We start from the raw sequence: 26,624 nt of genomic DNA, 5'->3' as shown, positions 1-26,624 counted from the left end.
CATTTTTATGTTTTCGTAGTGATAACAAGAAAGTATATTATCTGGAAGAAATTAATTATTTTCCTTTTCAGGGCAACTTTTGATTTAAATGATTTTTATGGTCTTTTTATTTACTCAGGGAGTGAAACTGATTTGAATGCGGAACAAGCTTTTCCTATATTTGGACTTTAGTAGACACTACTGTCTGCCCTATTAAACATTCATGAAGCTGCGGGAAGTTTTCGAAACTATACACATAATAGATATTTTTCTCAAGACGACCTGAACGGATATCATCACCCACTCAGCATGTTGAGGTGCCTATCATTTGTTTAATCTGATCGCGGCAGCTTTATTCAGTTAAATTATGAACGTTTAGTCAGACTTTGGATTTATTCTGTATATTAACTTTTTATGTATTTTTTTTTTTATAAAAAAATTATGTTGGGTGTTCATTTTCGGGTAAAATAGTTGAGTGATCAGGTTTAGTTCGGCTTCTTCTACGATGAAAGAATTTTACAGACTAGACAAGCCTCGCGCTATTTATTCAGAGAAAAAAGGATTAATTGGTCTCCGAATGCATTTATGATATACGTATGTGAAGTAGATTATGATGGCTGCACATGTCGAGACCGATTTTTCAGCGGAAATAATCAACCTCACTTTTCTGCCCCTAGGAAACACCTAACTCAGTATATATCGCGTTCTACTTTTATGTATCGAGCACTGTAAAACGGAAAAATCGAAATGCAGACTTCTTAATAATAGTTTTGTGTGGGTAGAGGGTTGTTTGGTATAATAAGCTGTGGGTTTTGTAGGCGGAGGGTTGGCTTGAATGTCAATAAACTGCGGGTATGTTTGGTCAATTTAAACCGAAATATTTTGTAAGGATGGGTGCCATTCACAAAACCTAAAAACAAACAAAACAAAGGGGTGCATTACTCATAACTAAAGAAATTTGATCCAACTATGATCACTAAGTCCTCTGGGGTACTTAAAACCGAATAAAATTTTCAAGGCCCGTCTAAACGCACGCAACATTTCAACGCAACATTGTTGGATCGTGCGATAAAAAATGTTGTGAAGAACCTGGCCAAACGAGAGAAATATTTTGCAACATCCAAAAGTGTGGCACCAAAAACTTGACCACTTGAAACAACACCAACCAACAATTTAATGGGGTGGCCAAAGGTGTGGAACACGTTGCGCGCAACAACGTTGCAAGATCTTGCGTTGAAATTTTGATAGCGTTTGGCCGAGCCTAAGTTTCATGATGATTCTGATTTTTACATAATCGATGCCAAATAAACACTTTTATAAATACAAATGTTCTAGGCATTATCCGGTTAGTGGGTTTCCTCTTATTTGTTTATGTCCAATAACTGCTGCGAGAACTCTGAGACGTATGTATCGAATGTCATTTGGATTCGTTTGGGAAGGATGGGTCAGATAATAAAATCTGGATCTTTATTTGTTTCAAGATTTGTAAACCCGAAGTGTAAAACAACCTTTAAAAAAGCGTAAAATGAAAATATAAAAGCTTCCACTGGAGGAAAAGCGACAGAATTGAAAAAAAAAAACACTTTCCTTGAATTCATTTCGTCAGGGAGTTGTCGGCGTCTACTGTGGAAGAAACTAAAAGGTCAATTCAAAGTTTAATTATATGGTTTTTGGCTGAGCGACAACGCTGTATCAGTCAAAAGTTCTTTGTCTTTCCATCGATGCAAAATTACTGAGTCATGAAAATTGAGGTGTTATTTGCTTGTTTTTTTTTATGTGATAGCTCTCTAATATATTGTAGAACTAGAAAACGTAGATAGCTGAAGCTCTCTATTCTAATTCCAATTATCACCATGCTTAACATTTGTATTCAAATTACGTAGAAATTTCCTTTTAAGATATGTACAATAGCAACCGACACGTTTTGATGTGTGCCTTTTCATGTTGCATCTAAATTAGGCTATCATAAATACAAAGCACTTATTTTCTGTGCCAATGTCGTTAGCAGAGGAGCAACAGCAAAAATTGAACCAATATTCTCGTTTAGACAGGCTCCCTACGGTGATTTTGTCCTTATTACTAGAGATCAATTTTGAATATTACAAGTAAACTATTTTATTACTACTTTATGCAGGCTGTTAGTTCAAAAAGCTTATCAAGTTGTGTTATTGTATCCACTCACATAATAACTGTCAGGTGCAAATCGACTTGTTATTTTTCTGTGTCGCTCACTTTCCGCACGGGTGTATATTTTTGAGAGTGTTAATGATGGTGTGTCGAATGTGCCTCATACTCCAACAGTAAATAACGGGGTTTAGCGATGAATTCATACACACAAGAGTCCAACTGTAAAACCTAAAAGTTTTCAAAGCAACGCTAGGCTCGTTAGTGGCAGTAGCAGCAATATGAGTGCAGTATTCAGGCAAATTACAGACCAAGTACACAAGATACACGTAAAATGTAGTAATGGCAATTTTCCTCATCCTTGCGGCTTGGTCCATGTCACCGTCATCCTGCTCGGCTTGCCGCACTCGCAAGGACTGAATTTCCCTCGTGTGGCGCCGTACAGCAAAATAAATCCTGCAGTAAACTAATCCTGTGCACATAAAACAGAACCCAAGGACAACAGGAAGGAAAATCAGAAGGGAGGGAGGCATCCAAAAATTTCCAGATACTCCAAGAAATACACTGAACATCCAGATTGATATCACAGCCAAAACAGAGTGTCTGTGAGTGATAAGCTCCTGATATCTGAGATGAAGATGTACAGCGAGGAATCTGTCCATGCTGAGGGCGAAAACACTGAGAATTGAATCTATGGAGAGGGTATCGGCGATGGCAAGCATGGCTTTATTCGTTGATTCGTCAACAGGATCGGCGCTTTTCAACCCTCTAACTAAAAGCACAACGTAATAAGGTTGTACAAATATACCAACACCAAGATCTGAGATAGCAAGACTCAGCAGAAATGTCCTTAACGGCCTCGGTAGCGACGAGGTTTTTCTCATTGCGTAAATTGTTATGATGTTCAATGTGATGGCGGTGTAGGATAACAATGCGTTGAGCACACAATTGGCGACCATTGATGAACGATAGGGGCTCTCAGCGCTTGTCATTGTTTAGGACGCAGATGAAGACCAAACGCGTGGATAGTCGAACAGGAGACTAACAGTGGACAAAATGGTAACTTCTCGAGAACAAAAGCAGCTTTAAATTATCTATGACTTCCCGGCGATCTTGACTGATGAATTTTGATATTAATTGCCATCTACCAAATCATTTGGGGGCCTACCTCGCATGATCCTGCAAAAATAAATTTGGGAAAACCTTTTTCTCGTAATATGTCCTCCGAGTAAGATGTTCCGAGGGAGAAGGCCAATTATTTATAAAGCAAGGCCAATTGATGAAGACTCTGAGATTCTTTATTTCTCGCTTGTTTTTGCTTTATATGAACATCCGAAAATGAAATGAAAATCGAATTGCCCTTTGAATTTACATAATAATGACAACAAAGTCAGTTTAAATTCTCTTGCGCGGAAGTATTTCGTAAGGTTGAATTTCCATTGAAAACCCATTCTGTTGGTAAACAATGATAATCGATCACTATACGAGATAAATTTGCTGAAACCGATGGCAGTTTCAAAAGCGAGATTCACTGACTTTGATAGTCAGATGGTCTATGCAATTTTGTTATGCCCCGATAATCGATACTTTTATGCGATGAATTTACTGAAAATCGATGACAGTTTCAAAAGCGGACTCATTGACTCTGATGGTCAGATGATCTATGCAAATTTGTTATACCCGATAATCGATAATTTTACGCGATGAATTTACTGAAAATCGATAGATTCATTGACTCAGATGGTCAGATGGTCTATGCAAATTTGTTATGCCCGATGATCGATAATTTTACGCGATGAATTTACTGAAAATCGATGACAGTTTCAAAAGCGGATTCATTGACTCTGATGGTCAGATGGTCAGATGGTCTATGCAAATTTGTTATGGCACGTTTATTCCGAGTTAGAGCAAAAGTAAAAATCAATTAGACAATAAGGGTACCTTTGTCCTGATCCCTAAACTGATCACATGGAGGCTTTTTCAAGTGCAAAGATGTTCCATTTTGGCCGTAGAAATTTTCAGAAGAGTTTATAATAGTATGATGTGCATGAACGATATTTCCGCGTAAGATCACTGAAACTTAAAGATGTTCTGACGGGTGGTTTAAATGTTTTGAGTTGTAAAGTCATATATAACTCAGTTTTGATTGATCTCCACAGTGAAATGTATTATGATTTTTAGGTAGTTTGGTCTGGTGGTCCGGCTCCAGGGTTGAGGAAGTTTATACAAAGTCTATCAAGGAGTATGCAAGACTACGTCATGTTAAACGTCACTCTTTTGTATTAGAAAAAACAGTATATCGTTGTGATCTCGTTCACTTGTGGCTTTGGAGCTTCTGAATTGTTTTCCTCTTCACAGGACTCAACAAGTATCTTCAAATATGGAAAATTCTGGCAAAATAATTAATTTTAGAAGCAACCTTTCAACGTCCTTAAGGTATCACACTACTTTTATTTTGAATTTACTCGTGCTCACATTAATTGACCATCTTCGCAGATAAAAATATCTGAAACAATTAGCTTTCTTTCAGTGACTGAGCAAGTGTAAATTATCGCATCCTGCTGTTTCTAATTGACCTGTAAAGTGGGCGGAGTTTTCTAATCTTGCCCGCGTTAGAGTGTTGCTAGCACATCCAAGCTTAAAAAAATATCAATCTTCGCAAATTCACCAGTATTGAGAAGACTATATGCAATAAAACGCGACCAATATCATTTACTTGTTTTGTTGGAGATGAACGAATGCAAACAATCATAACTTTCAGTGGACTTAAATGAGGGTGCAAAAGATTAACATCTTGTTCAGAAATTGATAAACAATCAGTCGTGTGTTCATTTGGCATGTCGGAAGATCAAAGGAGACCTAAACGGAGGCATTAGCATAATAACCTCAGAATTGGTAAATTTTGTCTTGAAACAGAGTGTATTGAGTTTCACGCCTTGTACCATACCCAAATTCTGCCAAAACTACTTTGTTTCATTAAAACCCTCCAAGGTTTGAGAGTTTCCGGGTTTTAACTGCGTATTGTTCTTTTTAAAGACAGAATGGCCCCTAAGTGTAATAGCCTGTCGACTGAATTCATATTAAAAAATCGATAACATTCCCCGTGAGTGTGTGCTTAAGCCTCGTAGTGTGTTTCTTGTACAGACACGTTACCCAATCTTAGTTGATTGTTTTTTTTTCTTCCTTTTTCTTTTGTTGTTTTGAGAGTTTCCGGGTTTTAACTGCGTATTGTTCTTTTTAAAGACAGAATGGCCCTTAAGTGTAAAAGCCTGTCGACTGAATTCATATTAAAAAATCGATAACGTTCACCGTGAATGTGTACTTAAGCCTCGTAATGTGTTTCTCGTACAGACATGCTACCCACTCTTAGATGATTGTTTTTTTTTCTTCCTTTTTCTTGCATATTAAAAATGTAAGGTTTACCTACGAGTATCAGCCCCTGATCAGTTCGTCAGCATAATAATTATCAACTATGATGATTCTCTGATCGATCCGCTTGAGCAGTTGTATTTAAATGAGAACGTGACTCTTCCCTGTATTTTGTCCGATCAGTGGGTTGACAAAATTCTGAAGGTTATTCTACAAGAAGAAGGTCAATTAGGCGCCGTACCACATAACCGTTGACTATTTTCAGTAGGTAATACGGAAATGCCTTGGTTAGTTAAGAAATAGCACAAGATCATGATGATAATCACAAAGATTTACAATTCATTGGCCCTCCAACTAAAAAAATTATATAATAAATACAAGATACAAATGCAAAAAACCATGTAAAGAATGATATAAACCACTAAAGATATGGTCGATGCTCTTTAAGACAACTGATTTCAAGTCTACAAGGAATTAAGCTCAAGGAATGTATTAAAACTAACCAAAGGTCATTTCTAGTGGACAAAGCTCCGAAACAAGTAGAATTCCAAGTTGTGGATTGTTGCATTATCTTAGCAAGTAGTAACTTCCTGCCGCCTTTAGTGTAACAATTGAATTTTGGACAAGAACCACTCGTAAGTATACTGCATCAAAAAGAAAGGACATGCCTTTTATTTCTTTACCCATGCTCGTGGCCAACGGGGGAAGTAAAATTATTCTCAAACACAGCCGTTGATTTTAACTGGCCCATCGAATTATATAATTGAAGAGTAGGCGATTGTGGTTTCCTCCGCAAAACTTATTCCATCTTCTGGTTAGCACACAAATATGAATGAATTTGCGTATTGCTTTAAGAGCTTTTGATTACATCAGTTGTTGTCGGTAGCAAAAGTACTTGCGTGGACGGAATCATTTGATGGATATGCCAGAGATCTGGAAAAATAATCCTTTCGGATCCGGGTTGTAGTGATTGCCGAGTTGCATGATGTGATATTTTATGCCTGAGTTTAGTTTGTATTCATATACGTTATGTTTGTGTAATGCCTTTAAGATTATTACCTCTCAGTTTTCCCAGTGGCCATGGTGGGGAAGTTAAAAGAGTTACTAACAATATAATTACATGATAAATAGTGAAAATTTTTAAATAAGCTTTAGTTAGAACTTAGTGTGACTCTCATTACAACCAATGCAAGGTCAGAAGGGCGATGAGGCACCAAATTCTGGCAAAACTTCTTATCAAGCTCGGTTGCCATAGGATCATTAGTTATACTGTGTAAATACTCACCTTCCAAATTTGGTTCCAAATCTAAGAAATTCTTAAGGCGTTTGAAAACGGAGACTGATAAGAGGGCCTCACGAGTTTGATATCAGCGAGTTAAAATCAGTAAATTGGGAATATGAATCCTGCTTTTCAAAATTTCGAGTCGTAAGTTTACGACTTAGATCTGTTAGCAGCATTCAAATTAGAATGTAATTACCTTGGCTAGAAAACGGATGGCAATATTAAAAGTGGATGGCTTCTAGTTTTCTACTAATAATATATGTCACCTTTGACAAAAGGGTTTACCATGTCTATTGACAAGCAATCTGTCAAAATCAACACCCACTCAACTTCCTTGAACTTCATCGAAATTGGTAGATTGTTTATAAAAGCTCATCCTAAAAAGAGTATAAAACAGATATTTCTGGGTCACATAAATTTCCGTTCGATGCAAGCCGCAAAACTACCTTTCGAGGTCCATGAAGTATTATGAAAAATGAATATTGGGTACTTTTGAGGTGTTACCTCTAAAAAAACAGATCCGGGCTATTTTGTGATTAATTTCATACGTAACTGCTCCAAGTCACTCCTCGGCATTTTCAATACAGCTACAATTTTCAATTGGACATATTCTGCAAGGCTTAATTGTCAATATTGATTTTTTTTTTTTTTAATTGTTACCGAACAAAGGCTTGAAATCGCCTATCATGACTGAGTCTGTTGACGAATGTTTGACACTTAGAAATTTCTTTCATTTCACTGCTGTTCAGTTGACTTTCCTCAAACAGATCACCTCTCCCTTCTATGGCAGTCTTCTAGAGAGTGTAAACTCAATTATTAGTCGTTCTGATATTGAAATGTCATAATCATCCAGTGAAGAGAAATTTAATTTCTTCGAAGCTTCAACACTTTTTTCCACCTCTAGTATACTACAGAGAAACTTAGCAGTTCAAAGAATCGATAAAGGACTCCTCCAATCGAATACAGATAAATCGAATTTATATTTTTAGTGTAAAAAAAAAAACCGCTGTGAGGTCTTGATTTTACAGTACGACGCTTTGCTTCCGCATTAGACCATGTCACAAACAATACTGCTGACCTGCGCCAGGCATCACCTGTAATCAGTGGGTGGGAATGCTACTGAAATTTCGATTGAGAGTTTCAAAAATGTTACCGGAATCGACTGCTGATAAGCAATCATTCAAAAGTGCGGTTTGAGTGACGAGCTTTAATAATGATAAAATCGAACTTAAACCATTCAACAAATTAAGCCAAAAAGCTAGCATATTTTGAATAAAAAATCTTTCTAGATTAAGTTCTGTGCATTTTTTCAAATGTTGGGTATTCAATATAAATCCTCAACTAGATTTGTAAGTTGTTCTCTGTGTGAAGAGGCTATGTGTTCCTCTGGGGGACCCTCAGGGGGTGACTGATGACGTTAACAGCTATTGTTTTTGTTTTATTATATATTTTTTTACCGATAAGTTACCCGGAAATTGATTCAAACGAACGCCAAGTACTTAGCTAGAGGGCCTTTAATCAGATAACTCTAAAAACGAAAAAGAAAAACAAGCTTTTTTTTTACTTTGAAATAGGAATATGACACGTAAAAACGATAAATTATGAGCATCTCCTGCTTAACATGGCTTCTTAAAGGTGTTGATTTCGTATTTTGCCGAAAGATTATTTTTGTAAGTACACTGAGTGATTCTGTGAGAGTATTGAAAAGATAAATAGATATTCGTTTATACAACTATGAATTTTTGTCTCATTTTAGTTTGGATTGAATTACTTACACGTTATCCTCTCCTATACCAAAATAATAGGGACTTTAAGAAACCACGACGGCGACGCCAAGGTAGACTTCGATTAAAAAATGAGTTTCTACTCTTAGTTAGAATTTCAAAAATGGATGCAGGAACTTACTGTCTCATACAGCGCCACAGCTCAACTTCAGCATGACGTATAAAGTAGCCGTTGAGTTCCAAATGGAAATTAAAATAATTTGCCGTTGCGGTTTCGGTTCGCAGACGACGCAAATTGTGGCGATTTCACGTTCAAGTTGTTTTGCATAGGACGGCTAAGAAATGTACCAAGTTTCAAAACGCACGTTCTGAGCTATTGTTCTGCCAATTAGATCTCTTTTTTTACCACGTCCTCGTTGCCGTCGCCGTCGTGGTTTCTTAAGGTCCCTAATAATTCACCTCCGCTTCGGTGAACAAATGTTAACTAGTTCCTTTTAACATCAAAGATATATTTATGATGCACGATCCTTCGCAGTAGATGGCGCTATTTATGCAATAGCGAAAATCAGGCCTGAAAAACAGCAGGCCTGTACGGGATTCGAACCACTGACCTCTGCGATACTAGTGCAGCACTCTACTAATTGGTGGTTTGCAACCAATCTCTAGAGACACAGGTAACAATGGTGAAAGGAACAAATGCTGGTGGACGAACAAACGAAGCTAATGAGATATTCATTGTTTACGTCCACCAACATGGCGGCTATGACGTAACGTGCAAACCACCTATTGAGCTAACAAGCCAACTGGGAGCAGGCCGTTAAGTTGATTCGTAATAAACCCGTGATGATAAATCAGATACAATAGATATATGAAGTTCATATGTTTTGCACTAGTATCGCAGAGGTCAGTGGTTCGAATCCCGTACAGGCCTGATTTTTTTCAGGTTTGATTTTCGCTATTGCTTAAATAGCGCTATGTACTGCGAGGATCGTGCATCATATGTATAATATTGTTGATTTAAGTTGTTGTCCTTCTCGAGAATAAAAAGAAAGGTTTGCGAACCACGCAATACTCACGATGCCGGTTTTCTCCTTCCTGGAAAAAGTCCCTCCTAGATGCAATTTAACAATCAAATGTAACTCGTTAAAATGATCAAAAGGTTTCAAATCCGAAAGTACAAAATTGTTTGAAAGTGTACCATTGAGGGCTGGTAAAAGCGAGTTCAAAGCCATCTACACAAAAACGCTTAATCAAATATAGAAAACAGATATGGAGAGAAGAAAATCATGTCTAAAATGTAAGCGTACCTCGCCTCTTCTTGATTCATCTAGAAGACCCCTACAATAGATAAAACCCAATATTTACCAAGTCAATTAAATAGCACAATTTTGGCTTACCTCGAATAGGCTCCATTAAGCTAAGAGCATTTGTTTTTGTTTTTGTTTTTGTTCTTTTGTGCGAGTCACCAATAACCAGAGGTGAATAAAACAACTGGTTTCTGTTAACTCTTTGTGACTCATGTGACAAGATAAACTGGAAAGAGAGGCTCTGCTCGTTGCCTGTGATTATACAGATAGTTTGCAAGATCGGTCTGAGATTTATGGTTGATAGCTTAAAACAAAATCAACATGAAGAAAATGACTAACTTTGGTAATGGCTTCCTTTTTGTTGGTTCTACGGTAGATGATAAGATCGACTGCAAAAATGGATCGAGGTTCTGACCTTTCTGTAGAGAGAAACAGCAAGGTTAACAGTTTTACCCAGGGGACATTCATTGCATACCCAGGGGATATCCATTGTATACCCAGGGGACATTCATTGTATACCCATGGGACACTCCTTGTATACCCAGGGGACATCTATTGTATACCCACCGACTGAATACTTGAATCGAACTCAGTATAAGAATCAAGTAATTCACTTGTCTTTAAAGCATCGCCGGCTTACCTCCTTTTTGTGTATTGTTGTCATTGACTTGATCTTTTTACCTGCGAAAAATGCAGAATCGAGAAATTAGAACAAAAAGTATGGACTCCAACAGCTAAAACTGCAGGAGGGTGTCGGTAATATTCCTATGACAGAGAATCACGTTGGGCAAACAACCTGTCACACTTGACATTGTTTTCTGATTAGCTTAGATTGACTAATTTATCAGTCCTATAACCCCTCTTCGCTGTAAGCATGTTTCAAAAAAGCTTTTTTTCGCTCAGTAACGTCACGTTGCTTATTAATCTATTCTTCTATTGATTTCATCCTGTATTCTTTTCATTCTACCTGTGCATAGGATATATTAGTGGTGCTCACATGATTGGGCATGATCCTCCCTGTTGAGTTATGCTAATTTACATAGGTCACTTGATCTTACGCATGAAAGCGAGACTGAAACAATTTACTATAAATTTGTCCAAAAAAATCCTTATCATGCCAAACTTGCTCACCTTAGTCAGTTAGACATCTTGCATCGATTGATGCCACTTTGTAGTGTCACGTGGCCCCATACATGGAAATGAGGCTGGATTGCAAAACACGCCAAAGGTGAACACATCATCCAGGACAATAACGTTGACTCATTGTAATGCATATTAATGCTGTATGTATAGCATTTGAATGAAAAAAATAAAAGCTAAAAAGGTGTAATGATAATGTATTTCGTGTGGCTTATATAACTTTATTATGAGCGATTACTACAATCCTATTTCGCACAAATTCCAGTGGAGAGTTCATCACAGGAAACTGTGTGGTGAACAAGAACAAGAAGGTTCCCTTCTGTGCTGTTGGTGGTGATACTGCGTTGGAACACCTCAATCGATCTATGAAAGTTTCTGGTGGGCTTGTAGGAATCACTTTGAATGAGAGCGCACGAGCCAAGTTTTTCCTCATTGCCCCAGAACTAGCCCGACTCACAGCAGAAGCCAGGGCAATGGCGGGTCTCGTTCCGGAACGTGCACACCATCAAGAACTAAACTCAGCTGTTTTGACGCATGAAGATAACAGCATAAATAAGTTGACCGAGACAATCAAGACCTTCACCAATCCCTTTTCATCAGACCTTAGCACCAACACCGATCTGTACAAGTTGGTCACAAACGGTTGTGATGAATGAGAAAACGAAGAAAGATCTTGTTAATAAGAGTGAAGAAGGGAGAAAGCTATTCAGTTCTTTTGTACAAGATAGGATCAAGACAGGAAAGATCAACCTCGCACTCGTCAAGTTGACTGTTCTTTCTTGCATTTCTATTCTGTACTATGTCAAACACTCTTCTGTGTTGGTGGCGAAGAGCGCTTAGTGATGAACCGCGACCACCCGACGGGGAGCTACGGATAACAACCTTTGTTGACGAAAGGCCGGTGATCAAAATTCTGTATCAGTAAGATCCGCACTAGTCCTAGTTATCTCAAAATGTTTTAATTAAAATTCGAAAAAAGCATTCGCGTCCTTTTTCTCGAATTAAAAAAAATTCTGAAATTTAAGTAAAAGAGTTTTGAATTTCCTATATTTCATGAAACGAGCCTCTACTTTACATATTGGGATTGTCTAATATGCCAATGCATAGTGGGGGCAGCGAGACTCACAACTCAGGTTTCAAAACGGGTTTCTAGAATCAAATTAAGATTATCTATTTAAACAGTGAACTGAGGGGATGACAGTCTGGAAAATTTGTTCCAATGAAGTGTGTCAGATCATCATACGTCACTGAGAAAAATGAAAGGGTTATTTTTTTCATTTTGTTTTTGTGAAAAATTGAAATGAGACCGTAACCTTACTGTAGTCCCAAGTTTCTAAGTACCAACTGATTTCCCTTCAAGAAAAAATATCTTTGTTTCAACGCAAAGATCTGAAGCATTAATACTTCCTCTGCCTAGTGGAAATGACGCAAAAGAACTTGATTACATACTTTAATCATTTCCGTCAAGAAAAACAAAAACAAAAAGTCATGTGGAGAATTGTCAGCGTAGCGTAACTGTTCTGGACATTTTTGAAAACACGACGGCTACAGGAAAAAGAATGAAACCAGTTCTAAAACGCTTGGGTATACCAATTAACTTGGGTATACCAATTAACTGATAAGCCGCTATTGAAAGAACTTCCGTAACTATCGCGTAGGAAGTTTACTCTGAACTACCATTCACTTTAATTAATGGCAACGCACTCACGATTAAAGTGTGCCTCAGAGTTTGGTCTAGCTTGACCAATAGGAACACAGTACAACTTTAAGAAGAACGACTTTCGGCTACAGGTGTGCGGAAAAACCTGCGAGGCACTGAAAACTTAAGCGATATTGATTATTCAGAATTCATCGGTGGTTCTCCGAAAGGCTAAGCCCCATTTACTCCACTTTGATAATAACTTCAGACTCAGATTGTCATCATGAAAAACGGTTTATTTAAAGGAATATTTGGATTGAGGCGCGTTGAGAAAAAAAACTTTACACCATATACGCTTTGCATGAAGTATGTCAGTGTCAGTTAAAGAAAAGTAATCACCTATGAGGCTTCAAATATGCTATCTTCATTTTCTACTGAACGTGCAAAGGTTTTATCAAACACTCAGATCCGAACACAACGAAGATTGTCACATAAACCCACTTTCAATGTTTTTTTTTAATGGCGTATTGAGCATCAGTAACCCACAAATCTAGCTGACAAAATCCGATCAAAACCAGAAGGGTATAGATAAGATTCTTATTGGAGCACTTATTAAAATTAGGATTTTTATGTATTTATGTGTCTTATGATAGAACGAAATAATTTGGATATATCAACAAAGTTGAAGTGGTAAATTGGCCACCGTAACGATTACAAAAGCTGACGTTTGGAGCGTTAGCCCTTCGTCGGAGCGAATAGAGGCATTTAAAAGTGCCTGGTTGGTCATTAGTGTGAAAAGAACTTTTGACCAAAAAATTGCCTATGTTTTTCTCGCGTTTGAATGAAATGAGCGGAGGCTGCGAAAAGATAGTGCTTATCTCTGGATCGTTTTGAAGTAATTTAAAGTTCTTAAGAATGATGGATTTAACTGAGTGGTTGTGAGGGTGAAACGCGAGAGTGAATGGAATGCGGTCGGAATCTTCCTTATGCGACGTTTGTAGTGCTGAATGTCGATCAATAAGTTGGGCGCGGCGGTGACCCGCTTGAACGACAGAAACAGGGTAACCACGTTTATCGAAAAACTGGCACATTCACTCTGATTTGTGGTGGAAATATCGGGACCTAAACGATCCATTAAGATCACCGATCACGTTACATGCACCTCTGCCAATGTAATCTATTGCATAACTTGCACTTATTGCAAAAAGATATACATCGGTGAAACAGACAGAAGACTAGGTGACCGATTCCGAGAACACCTTCGAGACGTGGAAAGGAATGACAAGGACACATCGAAACCAGTCGCTAGACATTTTAATTTACCTAATCATCTAAGTAACATATGGCAATCTGCGGTCTTTCCTTACACTTAGGTAGCACGGAAAGCCGTAAAAACCTTGAACAAAAGCTCATCTTTCAAACCGGCAGTCTAAATCCCACAGGGATCAACGAACGCTTTTCATTCCACTAATTTATTCTTGTTTTTCTCGTTGCCATGTTCCCACCAATAACGTAGCTCCATTCTCTGCCTTTAAAAGCACACACAACCCACAATTCCTCTATTCGCTCCGACGAAGGGCTAACGCTCGAAACGTCAGCTTTTGTAATCGTTATGGTGGCCAATTTACCACTTCAACTTTGTTGATATATCCAAATTATTTCGTTACTCCCACCGACGTAGCCCCAAACAGTTTCTTTCGAAACTATCAGCCTTTATGACAGAACGCATTATTTTTCATAACGATATTTGTTATAAGTGCGGTACACAGTACTAAAAATGTACTAATTACTAAGTCAAGATTTAAGGTCACAACGCCTCAACTTTCCTGTAAATTTCTCGTAGTGTGGATGCCATGTGCTGTTCTTGTTCTTTCTTGCGAAGATCTTGTTGGCACTGATTCTGATGCCGACTTGCATGGGAATATGTTCCGTAGTACGTCCATCATGGTTTGACGAATTGGTCTTATCCTCCAACAGTAAATAACAGGATTTAATGAAGAGTTGAAAAACATAACGGTCCGTGAGTAGTGAAGGAAACTGTCTGCACTTCCATGTATTGCAATGAAAATTATACAACAATACATTGGCAAATAACAAACTAAAACTACAAGATACACATACAGTGTACTTACTGCAGATTTTCTCGGCTTTGTAGCACTCTCTACCTGGCTATGCTGTGCTACTTGCTGTACATGTAAGCTTGCCTGGATTTGGTTTCTGTGGCGTTTGATAGCTTGATATAGTCTAAAATTAACAACTGTCATGCAAACGAAACAAAGACTCCAAATTATTGCGACGAAGGAGAAGGCTGTATACGCCTTCCTCCAAATCCAAACTAGCGAAATACCCACACTTGATATCCATGTCACGATCACTGCACCAACAACGCGTTTGTTAGTCACAAGCTCCTGATATCTGAGATGAAGATGAACAGCAAGGAACCTGTCTATACTCAAAGCCATGACGCTGAGAAGTGAAGCGGTGCATAGAGCACATACGATGACCAGTAGCAGGGTGGATGCCAAGGAATTCTCCGAGGTGTTTTGCTTGGACAAAATGACAATTAGCAGGATGTACAATGGCTGAGCTAACAAACCAGCGATAAGATCAGAAACTGCAAGACTCAGGAGAAGTGTTTTGAAAGGTCCTGGTAAAGAAGAAGTTTTCCTCATCGCGTAGATTGTACAAGTGTTGAACACAGTGGTGGTGAAAGATGTTATGGCGTTCAAGACGAGATTAACGATGTACCAGACTTCCATTCTGTGGTCAAAAAGAAAACTACTGTGAGAATCGCCACAGAGAAGTTTAGAGTTAACTGACTTCCAGCTTTCTGACTGGAGATCGTCATCCCATTGATCCTGTAGTTTTCGCTCCCTTATAGCCAACGATATCACATATCACATAAAACGACCACCTGTTACTTTCTGTTCTCATAAAATTTACGTAAAAACAGGTGAAATATTTGCTTAGCTTTATATTGCCTATACCCGGTAGTATGTGAATGACTGAACTCTCTTCAGTTCAAAGTTAATAAATGGCAAGATGAATGACCTTCTCTCCTTAAATGATTTAACGACTGGTTCATGCTTAGCGTGCGTTTATTGAAGTATAAATTGTTCCGTTTTATTTCGGAATACCTGTCACAATTTGTAATAAAATTAATAAAGCTTGTCGCACTCTGTTTTAAAAAAGCTGCCATACTTTATAACAAAGCTTGTCGCACTTTGTAACAGCTCGGTCTTTCTGTGGAAGTGCAGATAGTGTCCGTTATGGCGTAAGTCCTGTATCACCATCTTCGTCAGTATTATTAATTTTCTTATCGTAGTACTGAACCTCAAGATGCTGAGCTAATTAAGAAAAAAACAAAACAAAACAAAAAAAACAAAAAAAAAACAAAAAAAAATAGGGCGTAATAACGTAACCTATGTTCCTACCGGGATTATAACTTTCTATAATATACAACGTGCAGAAGTGGTGGGAAACTAATAAAAATAATTAAAACAGCTCGTGTTCCTTTAAAAACCTAATTTGAAAACGACGTCTTAACATTTGCTAGAAAGACTGGCCACTGGTTACTATCAATTTTGCTAACTATTTACAATCTATTAGCTATCGTTGGATCTACTTGCGCTCCGACCGTCTATACCGAGTTTATTATAAAGTAAGCCAACTTAATTTATTACAAAAGGTAATGGCGTGTTAGAAAAAAATATGACAGCTTTTTAATGACAAAGCGAGACTATTTTATTATAATGTGCGACAATTTCATTTCAAAGTGAGATGATTATTACAAAGAGCTACAGAACACGGATGCACACAGGAACTTTAGAGAGCGCCATAGAAGCTTAAAAGTTGCTCGAGGCATAGCCGACAGCGATTATAGCTTCTCTAGCTTCTCGCAGCTGAATAGGACTGGAACGTTGCAGCCAAATTTGACTGCATACGCCACGATATATCCGCGCGGCCGTAGGTATTAAGAGTTTTATACCATTGTAACTCAATAGGAGTGACATTGGACAAACACACGTGCTGTGTTATAATGCATTTTAGGGTATGCACTTTGTAAGAAGCATTACGGATTTTTATTTAAATCTATTTGCATACTGTTGAGCACCAAATAAACGGAATTTGTAATTCAGAATCAGAAGCAGATGTGAGTTTCTTAAGTTAGAAATACATTTATTGAGGTTTTGACAATTTGTTAACCTCGAGGTTCCCTTGCTGGACTCGTGAAATGGCTGAAATTTTGCGCAATGGAGAAAATTTTGAAACTTTTATATTACTTTAATCAGAACAATTTATTCATCATTGAAATTTTGAGCACGAGTCAGTTCGAGCGGGGGCGAGCTCACCTGCCTTTCTTAAAGATGCACAAAGAAACATTAAAAAAAGGCTGGGAGAAGAGCGTGTTTAGCGAATAGCACACCTAGTCTTAAGCTACGAATAGGGCAACACAAATGATATTTGTTAGTTCCTTCTGTTAGCATTCAATTACCGTGCATGACGAAGAAAGGAAGAGCTTATGTCAAGCTTATATCTTTTTCTATTAGCTTCCGCGATGAAATTTACTCCTTTTAAACAGAAAGAACACTAACATGTTTGTGATAATTTGTCTCTTGTCTCACCTTCACACAAGATAAAGTTGGAGCAAGTGAAACTGATCTCAATACTGATCAATTTTCTAAATGTAGGCGCGTAAATACTGAAAACTTTTCAAAATATTAAGAATCGACTTAGTTCTTTCAAGTCACTCCTATTTACCCTGAATTAAGCTCTTATCGAATAAGTTACGAAAAATTGCTTGCAATTTTCGAAAACCATACATGATAAATACCTTTCAGTTCTCAAAAACTTGAGTAAGAGTCATGTTAAACTTCAGAGTTCCGGTTATCACGGTCGTGTCTTCGTCTGAAAAGCATACTACTGTGCTTTAGGTTTATTCGTGATAGCTTACAAAAACAGCTATAAATAGCTATGGTAACAAAATGTGTTATGAGTTATCATGTCGCCGCGATAATTGGCTATTTTACCAAACAGATTGTTTTTCCATATAATGAGGAAAATGTCTGCGATTCGCTGCGTGTAAGAAGATTGATCATGAACTCATGACAAGAACAAACGATTGAAACAATTTTAGACGATGAATATTCTGCGATAAAAATCCATCACTTGATAACGAGGTTACCCTTGAGTTAATCCAATCAACAAAGTTTTTCTTTCCGGTTTTCTTTGGTTACGAGTTGCATGGGAATATGTTCCGCAGTACGTCCATAATGGTTTGACGAATTGGTCTTATCCTTCAACAGTAAATAACAGGAATCAGTAAGGATTAGAGAAGGAAATTGTCTGCACTTTTACGTCTTACAATGAAAATCATGCTACAAATGACAAACTAAAACTACAAGATGTACTTACAGTGTACTGACTGCAGATTTGCTTGGCTTTGTAGCACTTTCTTTGTGGCTATGCTGTTCTACTTGCTGTACCTATAAGTGAGCGTAAAGTTGGTTTCTGTGCCGTTTTATAGCTTGATATAATCTAAAATTAACAATTGTGATGTAAACGAAACAAAGACTCCAAATTATTGCGACAAAGCAGAAAGCTGTTCATGCCTTCCCCCAAGTCCAAACTAGTGAAATACCAACACCTGATATCCACATTAGAGACCTTAAGTAAACCACGACGGCGACGGCAACGAGGACGTGGAAAAACCAAAAAACCCAGTTAGCAGAACAATAGCTCCGCACGTGTATTTTAAAACTTAGTACATTTCTTAGCCGTCCTTTGCAAAACAACAACGTGACATCACCAAACTTTGCGTCGTCTTTGAACCGAAACCGTGATGGCAAATTATTTTGATTTCCATTTAGAACTCAACGCTACTTTTATACGTTATGTTGAGGTTGAGTTGTGGCGCCGTATGAGATGGTAAATACATGCAGCCATTTCCGAAATTCTGATTAAAAATAGAAATTCATTTTTTAATCGACGTCTTCCTTGGCGTTGCTGTCCTAACTGTTTAAGGTCTCTAATAAGATCATTGCACCAACAAGGCTCCTGATATCTGAGATGGAGATGAGCAGTCAGGAAACTGTCTAGACTCAAAGCCATGACGCCTAGATGTGAAGCGGTGCACAGAGTACATATCATGACCAGTAGTGGGGTGGATGCCAAGGTATCGCCGTCTGCAGTGTTTTGCTTGGACCGAATGACAATAAGTAGGGATATATAATGGCTGAGCTAACAAACCAGCGATAAGGTCAGAAACTGCTTGCGAAACACTATTTGCAGAAAGTATATGCAAAAAAGCCGAGATTAAATTTTTTCATTTCATGGGCTTGAAATCTTTAAGAAAACATTAAAATCCAGCTGAAATGCGATGCGTTTTGCAAAATTTGGCCAAAAAGTGAAAAGTGTGAGCTCTTGTAGAGCTCAACTCAGGCTTAAAAACAAGTCGGGTGCGAGTGATCAGTGAACCAGTCTGTCAGCCAGTCATACGCCAGTCAGTAAGCAATAAGTCCTTCAGTGAACCAGTCAGTTAGCCAGATAGTCAACCAGTCACTCAGCTGGTCATGTACCATTGAGTCAGTGAGTCAGTTAGTCAGTGACTCAGTGAGTCAGTGAGTCAGTTAGTCAGTGAGTCAGTGACTCAGTGAGTCAGTCAGTCAGTCAGCCAGTCAGTTCCCCAGTCAGTTAGCCAATCAGTCACCACTCGGTCAGTAAATCAGTTAGCCAATCAGATAGCCTTGAGGTGCCGGTGAGACACTCAACCAATTAGTCAGACAGTCAGTCGCCATTAACTCAATCAGTCAGTCAGCCAGTCAGTCAACAAGTCAGTCAGCCAGTCAAGTACCAGTGAATCAGCCAGCCAGTATAAGACAACCGTTTAAGTAGCCAGTCGCCAGTCGCTAGCCAGTCAGGCACCAGTCTATTAACCAGTCAGTCAACAGTCCGTCAGCAAGGCAGTCAACCAGTCAGTCAAGGACTTTGAAAGGAGTCGGTAAGGATGAAGTTGTCCTTATCGCGTGAAATCTTGGACTTGATGGCGGTGAAGGATTTCAAGGCGTTCAAGACGAGATTAACGATGTACGAGACTTCCATTCTGTGGTCGTAAAGAAAACTGCTGTGAGCGTTGCCACAGAGATGTTTACAGTACTGTCTCCAGCACCGTTCTCGGGCTGATGAACATGGTCCGCTTTAATGATGAACAGCTGCTCACAGAAATTATTCTTAAGAATTGGTTTTGTTTGCTTGATACTAAAATTACCGCACCCTTTTATCTGCTGATACCACGTCAAGTCTATGCCTTTTTCTATCCTCACAAAATCAAGATCAACAGGAGAAGTTTCTGTAGTTTTTCCATCGCTAATATCTTATAATATTTCAATGACTGTTTTTCCTCTTTCTTTTTGAATGAAGTTTGTCAAATTCAGTTTGTACTTCAGAGTAGGAATCAAATAGTGGACTGAAATTTTCGAAAGTTAGGATTACATTTAAATGTCTTTTGTATGTTATTTTCACGAGTTTGTGGGAAAACTTAATCATGAGAAAAAGAGAATAATTCTGAACTGTTTTATTTTCCCTAAAATCATATTATTCATCGCAGCCGATTGTGAGTACTAGTAAATTCAATCAAGGGCGGGTTCACCTGCCCTACTTAAAATTAGCTTTTTCCAATGAATAAACAATCGCCGCCCGAAACCCATTAAGAAAGCTTTAGGAAAGAGTGTACTGAGAGAAGAAGTGCACTTTGGCTTAAGTCAACTACTATACGTTTATTGCATTCTGTTTGTATATCTGTATCAGTGGCCAAAGACGAGGAAGAAAACTTTCAAACTCATAATTATTATTTCTGCTTTAATTAAGTTTGCTCCATTAAAGACATTTCTCGGAAGAGGAACGTGTTGTGACGTTTTTAACATAATTTATATTTTGGTTCATTGACATCTCTGTCGATTGCAGTATAAAAGTCCTTTTTTTCTTCTCAGTCGAATTGCGAGTGAACTGAGCATATATTTAAGAGAATACTCATAATTATTATTTCTGCTTTAATTAAGTTTGCTCCATTAAGACATTTCTCGGAAGAGGAGCCTGTTGTGACGTTTTTAAGATAATTTATGTTTTGGTTCATTGACATCTCTGTCGCTTGCAGTATAAAAGTCCTTTTTTCTTCTCAGTCCAATTGCGAGTAAACTGAGTATATATTTAAGAGAATACATTTTTATGTTTTCGTAGTGATAGCAAGAAAGTATATTATCTGGATGAAATTAATCATTTTCCTTTTCAGGGCAACTTTCGATTTAAATGATTTTTATGGTCTTTTTATTTACTCAGGGAGTGAAACTGATTTGAATGCGGAACAAGCTTTTTCTATATTTGGACTTTAGTAGACACTACTGTCTGCCCTATTAAACATTCATGAAGCTGCGGGAAGTTTTCGAAAATATACACCTAATAGATATTTTCTCAAGACGACCTGAACGGATATCATCACCCGCTCAGGATGTTCAGGTGCCTATCATTGTCGCTGACAACAAAACGTCCTTCTAAGCACGCTCATTCGCCTCACTATATTATGAAATGTTACTCCTGGGTTCTAGGGCTCTTCTTAGACTTTCTCAGTCTTTTTTTCTGTTTAATGTGATCGCGGCAGCTTTATTCAGTTAAATTATGGGATTTACTCTGTATATTAACTTTTTATGTGTTTTTTTTTTTTTTTTTTAAACTATGTTGGGTGTTCATTTTCGGGTAAAATAGTTGAGTGATCAGTTTTAGTTCGGCTTTTTCTACGATGAAAGAATTTTACAGACTAGACAAGCCCCGCGCTATTTATTCAGAGAAAAAGGATTAATTGGTCTCCGAATGCATTTATGATATACGTATGTGAAGTAGATTATGATGGCTGCACACGTCGAGATCGATTTTTCAGCGGAAATAATCAACCTCACTTTTCTGCCCCTTGGAAACACTTATGGCAGGGACAGTCACACTCAGACGATAGTAATCTGAGCGCACATTCTACTGAAAAACACGAGGGTAGTGCGTGTGTTATACTGCGGGTTTTTTATTCTGCGATTCAGTTTTCCATGAAAGTAAATGACTCATATTTTGAGTAAGGGATAATTTGTTCTTCCATAATATATATGGGCTTTCGATTGAGGCTCTATTCAGCTGTAAGAAAATAAACAAAATACCGTTTTTACTTCAAAATATTTAATAATTTTCTTAGTGATCTTAGAAACAGGCTTGTAAGGATGAAAGCGTACTCTTTGCATTTCCCTAACTCAGTATATATCGCGCTCTACTTTTATGTATCGAGCACTGTAAAACGGAAAAATCGAAATGCAGACTTCTTAATAATATTTTTGTGTGGGAAGAGGGTTGTTTGGTATAATAAGCGGTGGGCTGTGTAGGCGGAGAGTTGGCTTGAATGTCAATAAACTGCGGGTATGTTTGGTCAATTTAAACCGAAATATTTTGTAAGGATGGGTGCCATTCACAAAACCTAAAAACAAACGAAACAAAGGGGTGCATTACTCATAACTGAAGAAATTTGATCCAACTATGATCACTAAGTCCTCTGGGGTAATTAAAACCGAATAACATTTTCAAGGCCCGTCTAAACGCACGCAACATTTCAACGCAACATTGTTGGATCGTGCGATAAAAAATGTTGTGAAGAACCTGGCCAAACGAGAGAAATATTTTGCAACATCCAAAAATGTGGCACCAAAAATTTGACCGCTTCAAACAACACCAACCAACAATTTAATGGGCTGGCCAAAGGTGTGGAACACGTTGCGCGCAACAACGTTGCAAGATCTTGCGTTAAATTTTGATAGCGTTTGGCCGAGCCTAAGTTTCATGATGATTCTGATTTTTACATAATCGATGCCAAATAAAGACTTTTCTAAATACAAATGTTCTAGGCATTATCCGGTTAGTGGGTTTCCTCTTATTTGTTTATGTCCAATAACTGCTGCGAGAACTACGAGACGTGTGTGTATCTAATCTCATTTGGATTCGTTTAAGAAGGAAGGGTCAGATAATATATTCTGGATCTTTATTTGTTTAATGATTTGTGAACCCGAAGTGTAAAACAACCTTTAAAAAAGCGTAAATTGAAAATATAAAAGCTTCCACTGGAGGAAAAGCGACAGAATTGAAAAAAAAAAAACACTTTCCCTGAATTCATTTCGTCAGGGAGTTGTCGGCGTCTACTGTGGAAGCAACTAAAAGGTCAATTCAAAGTTTAATTATATGGTTTTTGGCTGAGCGACAACGCTGTATCAGTCAAAAGTTCTTTGTCTTTCCATCGATGCAAAATTACTGAGCCATGAGGTGGTTTTTGCTTGTTTTTTTTTTTTATGTGATAGCTCTCTAATATATTGTAGAACTAGAAAACGTAGATAGCTGAAGCTCTTTATTCTAATTCCAATTATCACCATGCTTAACATTTGTATTCAAATTACGTAGAAATTTCCTTTTTAAGATATGTACGATAGCAACCGTCACGCTTTGATGTGTTCCTTTTCATGTTGCATCTAAATTAGGCTATCATAAATACAAAGCACTTCTTTTCTGTGCCAATGTCGTTAGCAGAGGAGCAACAGCAAAAATTGCACCAATATTCTCGTTTAGACAGGCTCCCTACGGTGATTTTTTCCTTATTACTAGAGATCAATTTTGAATATTACAAGTAAACCATTTTATTACTACTTTATGCAGGCTGTTAGTTCAAAAAGCTTATCAAGTTGTGTTATTGTATCCACTCACATAATAACTGTCAGGTGCAATAGCCATAGGAGTTCGACTTGTTAATTTTCTGTGTCGCTCACTTTCCGCACAGGTGTATATTTTTGAGAGTGTTAATGATGGTGTGTCGAATGTGCCTCATACTCCAACAGTAAATAATGGGGTTTAGCGATGAATTCATACACACAAGAGTCCAACTGTAAAGCCCAAAAGTTTTCAAAGCAACGCTACGCTCGTTATTGGCAGTAGTAGCAATACTAGTGCAGTATTCAGGCAAATTACAGACCAAGTACACAAGATACACGTAAAATGTAGTAATAGCAATTTTCCTCATCCTTGCGGTTTGTTCCATGTCACCGTCATCCTGCTCGGCTCGCCGCACTCGCAAGGACTGAATTTCCCTCGTGTGGCGCCGTACAGCAAAATAAATCCTGCAGTAAACTAATCCTGTGCACATAAAACAGAACCCAAGGACAACAGGAAGGAAAATCACAAGGGAGGGGGGTATCCAAAAATGTCCAGATACTCCAAGAAATACACTGAACATCCAGATTGATATCGCAGCCAAAACAGAGTGTCTGTGGGTGATAAGCTCCTGATATCTGAGATGAAGATGTACAGCCAGGAATCTGTCCATGCTGATGGCGAAAACAGTGAGAATTGAAACTATGGAGAGGGTATCCGCGATGGCATGCATGGCTTTATTTGTTGATTCGTCAACAGGATCGGCGCTTTTCAACCCTCTAACTAAAAGCACAACGTAATAAGGTTGTACAAATATACCAACACCAAGATCTGAGATAGCAAGACTCAGTAGAAATGTTCTTAACGGCCTCGGTAGCGACGAGGTTTTTCTCATTGCGTAAATTGTTATGATGTTCAATGTGATGGCGGTGTAGGATAACAATGGGTTAGCACACAATTGGCGACCATTGATGAACGATCGGGACCCTCAGCGCTTGTCATTGTTTAGGACGCAGATGAAGATCAAACGCGAGGATAGTCGACCAGGAGACTAACATTGGACAAAATGGTAACTTCTCGTGAACGAAAGCAACTTTTAATTATCTATGAATTCCCGGCGATCTTGATTGATGAGTTTTGATATTAATTGCCATCTACCAAACCATTTGGAGGCCTACCTCCCGTGATCCTGCAAAAATTAATTTGGGAAAACCTTTTTCTCATAATATGTCCTCCGAGTATGATGTTTATAAAGCAAGGGAGAAGGCCAATTGATGAAGACTTTGAGATTCTTTATTTCTCGCTTGTTTTTGTTTTATATGAACATCCGAAAATGAAAAGAAAATCGAATTGCCTTTTGAATTTACATAATAATGACAACAATGTCAGTTTGAATTCTCTTACGCGGAAGCATTTCGTATGGCAGAATTTCCATTGAAAACCCATTCTGTTTGTAAACAATGATAATCGATCACTATACGCGATAAATTTACTGAAAGCGATGACAGTTTCAAAAGCGAGATTCACTGACTTTGATAGTCAGATGGTCTATGCAAATTTGTTATGCCCCGATAATTGATAATTTTACGCGATGAATTTACTGAAAATCGATGACAGTTTCAAAAGTGTATTCATTGATTCTGATGGTCAGATGGTCTATGCAAATTTGTTATGCCACGTTTATTCCAAGTTAGAGCAAAAGTCAAAATCAATTAGACAATAAGGGTACCTGTGTCCTGATCCCTAAACTGATCACATGGAGGCTTTTTCAAGTGCAACGATGTTCCATTTTGGCCGTAGAAATTTTCAGAAGAGTTTATAATAGTTTGATGTGTATGAACGATATTTCCGTGTAAGATCACGGAAACTTAAAGATGTTCTGACAGATGGTTTAAATGTTTTGAGTTGTAAAGTCATATATAACTCAGTTTTGATTAACCGCCTCCCGGTTAGCTCAATGTATAGAGCGCAGGACTGTTGTGCGGGAGGTCGAGGGTTCGAGCCCCGGCCGGACCAACACTCAAGGTCTTAAAATTATTGAGAAGAATATGCTGCCTTTCTATAACATCAAGAAATGGTTAGATGTACTAGTCTTCTCGGATAGGGACGAATAAATGGAGGTCCCGTCTCCTACAGGGTGTGGGGTAGGAGACGTTAATTTCCCACGCATGAGATTACCGTGTGATGGATGTCCTCCCCTGGGGTGGGATGGGCGGGCTAGGATTGATTGTAAAGCGCTGTTGATCTGTCATTGTAAATAGCGCTCTATAAGTGATAAATTGTTATTGTAATTGTAATTTTGATTGATCTCCACAATAAAACGTATTCTGATTTTTAGGTAGTTTGGTCTGGTGTTCCTCCAGGGTTGAGGAAGTTTATACAAAGTCTTTCAAGGAGTATGCAAGACTATGTCATTTTAAACGTCACTCTTTTGTATTAAAAAAAAAAACTATTGTAGCTCCCATAGCGGGCCTATGTTTACGTAAACATCCGGGCAATCGCCTATGTTCTTTGAAGGGGAAAATCGTCGCGTTCATTTCAAAAATGTTTTGTTCCGTGTATTGTGGTTGTTTGTAAACCCTAAGCTCGAACAGTCGGTGAGTTTTCATTTCAGTTGTATATGTTGTAGTTTCGTTTGTTTTAAGCGTGTTTTCTGTTTGCAGAAAACCTCTCCTTTACTGGTTAGTCGAGTTTTCGACTCAAGCAAATGTTTCTGTGAAATAAACAAGTATATCGTTGTGATATCATTCACTTGTAGCTTTGGAGCTTCTGAATTCTTTTTCTCTTCCCAGGACACAACGAGTATTTTCAAATATGGAACATTCTGGCAAAATAATTAATTTTAGAAGCAACCTTTCAACGTCCTTAAGGTATCACACTACCTGTGACGTTTGGTATTCAGAATAATTTGCAAAGTTAGGTAACTAACTAAGTCGCGCTCCTCAAAATTCTATTTCAAAGTATTGAGGGAATGCATGTAAAAGTTAAATCTACAAAAAATAAATAAATATTTTGAAAACGCGCTCTAGCGGATGAACCTTCACCATCTTTCCAGCGTTTTGTGATGACGTTATAGTTTATGAATTTCAGATGGTAATATCTTCTCATCCAAGTGTATTGTCTATTAGCTATCATTAAATTAGCTATATGGAGAGTTATCGGAATCACGAATAGAAGATCTCGTATCTACAACTTAACAGGCATTCCAGTTTTATAAAATCAATTTTAGGTGTTATGGCTGATTCAGCTTGTCAGCGGCATGGACACACGCGTTCAATTTGATTTGTATCACTCCTGATATGTCACATGAAATTTTGAACAAATTTCGATGGTTACCGGCG

At 38.0% G+C, this 26,624-nt stretch overlaps 3 protein-coding genes and 1 long non-coding RNA gene across 4 annotated transcripts; all 4 read right to left on the bottom strand.

Moving 5' to 3' along the window:
- Window positions 1-2,207: 2,207 nt before the first annotated feature.
- On the bottom strand, window positions 2,208-3,095 carry LOC148721387 (dopamine receptor 1-like). Its single transcript, XM_088736156.1, has one exon. The coding sequence runs from the start codon at window positions 3,093-3,095 to the stop codon at window positions 2,208-2,210; it is 888 nt and encodes a 295-aa protein (XP_088592282.1).
- Window positions 3,096-9,487: 6,392 nt separating this feature from the next.
- On the bottom strand, window positions 9,488-10,170 carry LOC148721386 (uncharacterized). The gene is made up of 3 exons (XR_015992174.1): window positions 10,125-10,170; window positions 9,786-9,816; window positions 9,488-9,589 (listed from the first exon to the last, which is right to left on the bottom strand). It is a non-coding gene; the product is annotated as an uncharacterized LOC148721386 (long non-coding RNA).
- A 2,733-nt stretch (window positions 10,171-12,903) lies between these two features.
- On the bottom strand, window positions 12,904-17,594 carry LOC148721385 (melanocyte-stimulating hormone receptor-like). Its single transcript, XM_088734624.1, has 2 exons — window positions 17,399-17,594; window positions 12,904-15,324 (listed from the first exon to the last, which is right to left on the bottom strand). The coding sequence occupies exon 2, from the start codon at window positions 15,321-15,323 to the stop codon at window positions 14,382-14,384; it is 942 nt and encodes a 313-aa protein (XP_088590750.1). The 5' UTR covers window position 15,324; window positions 17,399-17,594; the 3' UTR covers window positions 12,904-14,381.
- Window positions 17,595-23,398: 5,804 nt separating this feature from the next.
- Window positions 23,399-24,178, bottom strand: LOC148721384 (melanocortin receptor 4-like). Its single transcript, XM_088736155.1, has one exon. It carries the CDS (start codon window positions 24,176-24,178, stop codon window positions 23,399-23,401), a length of 780 nt encoding a protein of 259 aa, XP_088592281.1.
- Window positions 24,179-26,624: the final 2,446 nt, after the last annotated feature.

Source organism: Stylophora pistillata, chromosome 10 (assembly GCF_964205215.1).
Source record: "Stylophora pistillata chromosome 10, jaStyPist1.2, whole genome shotgun sequence".
Lineage (NCBI taxonomy): Eukaryota > Metazoa > Cnidaria > Anthozoa > Scleractinia > Pocilloporidae > Stylophora > Stylophora pistillata.
This window is presented reverse-complemented; position numbering and strand designations above follow the sequence as displayed.

Bases quoted from the DNA above. Each gene is read 5' to 3' on its own strand.
- LOC148721385 (XM_088734624.1), bottom strand. From the start codon at position 15,323: ATGGAAGTCTGGTACATCGTTAATCTCGTCTTGAACGCCATAACATCT.
- LOC148721387 (XM_088736156.1), bottom strand. From the start codon at position 3,095: ATGACAAGCGCTGAGAGCCCCTATCGTTCATCAATGGTCGCCAATTGT.
- LOC148721384 (XM_088736155.1), bottom strand. From the start codon at position 24,178: ATGAGAAAAACCTCGTCGCTACCGAGGCCGTTAAGAACATTTCTACTG.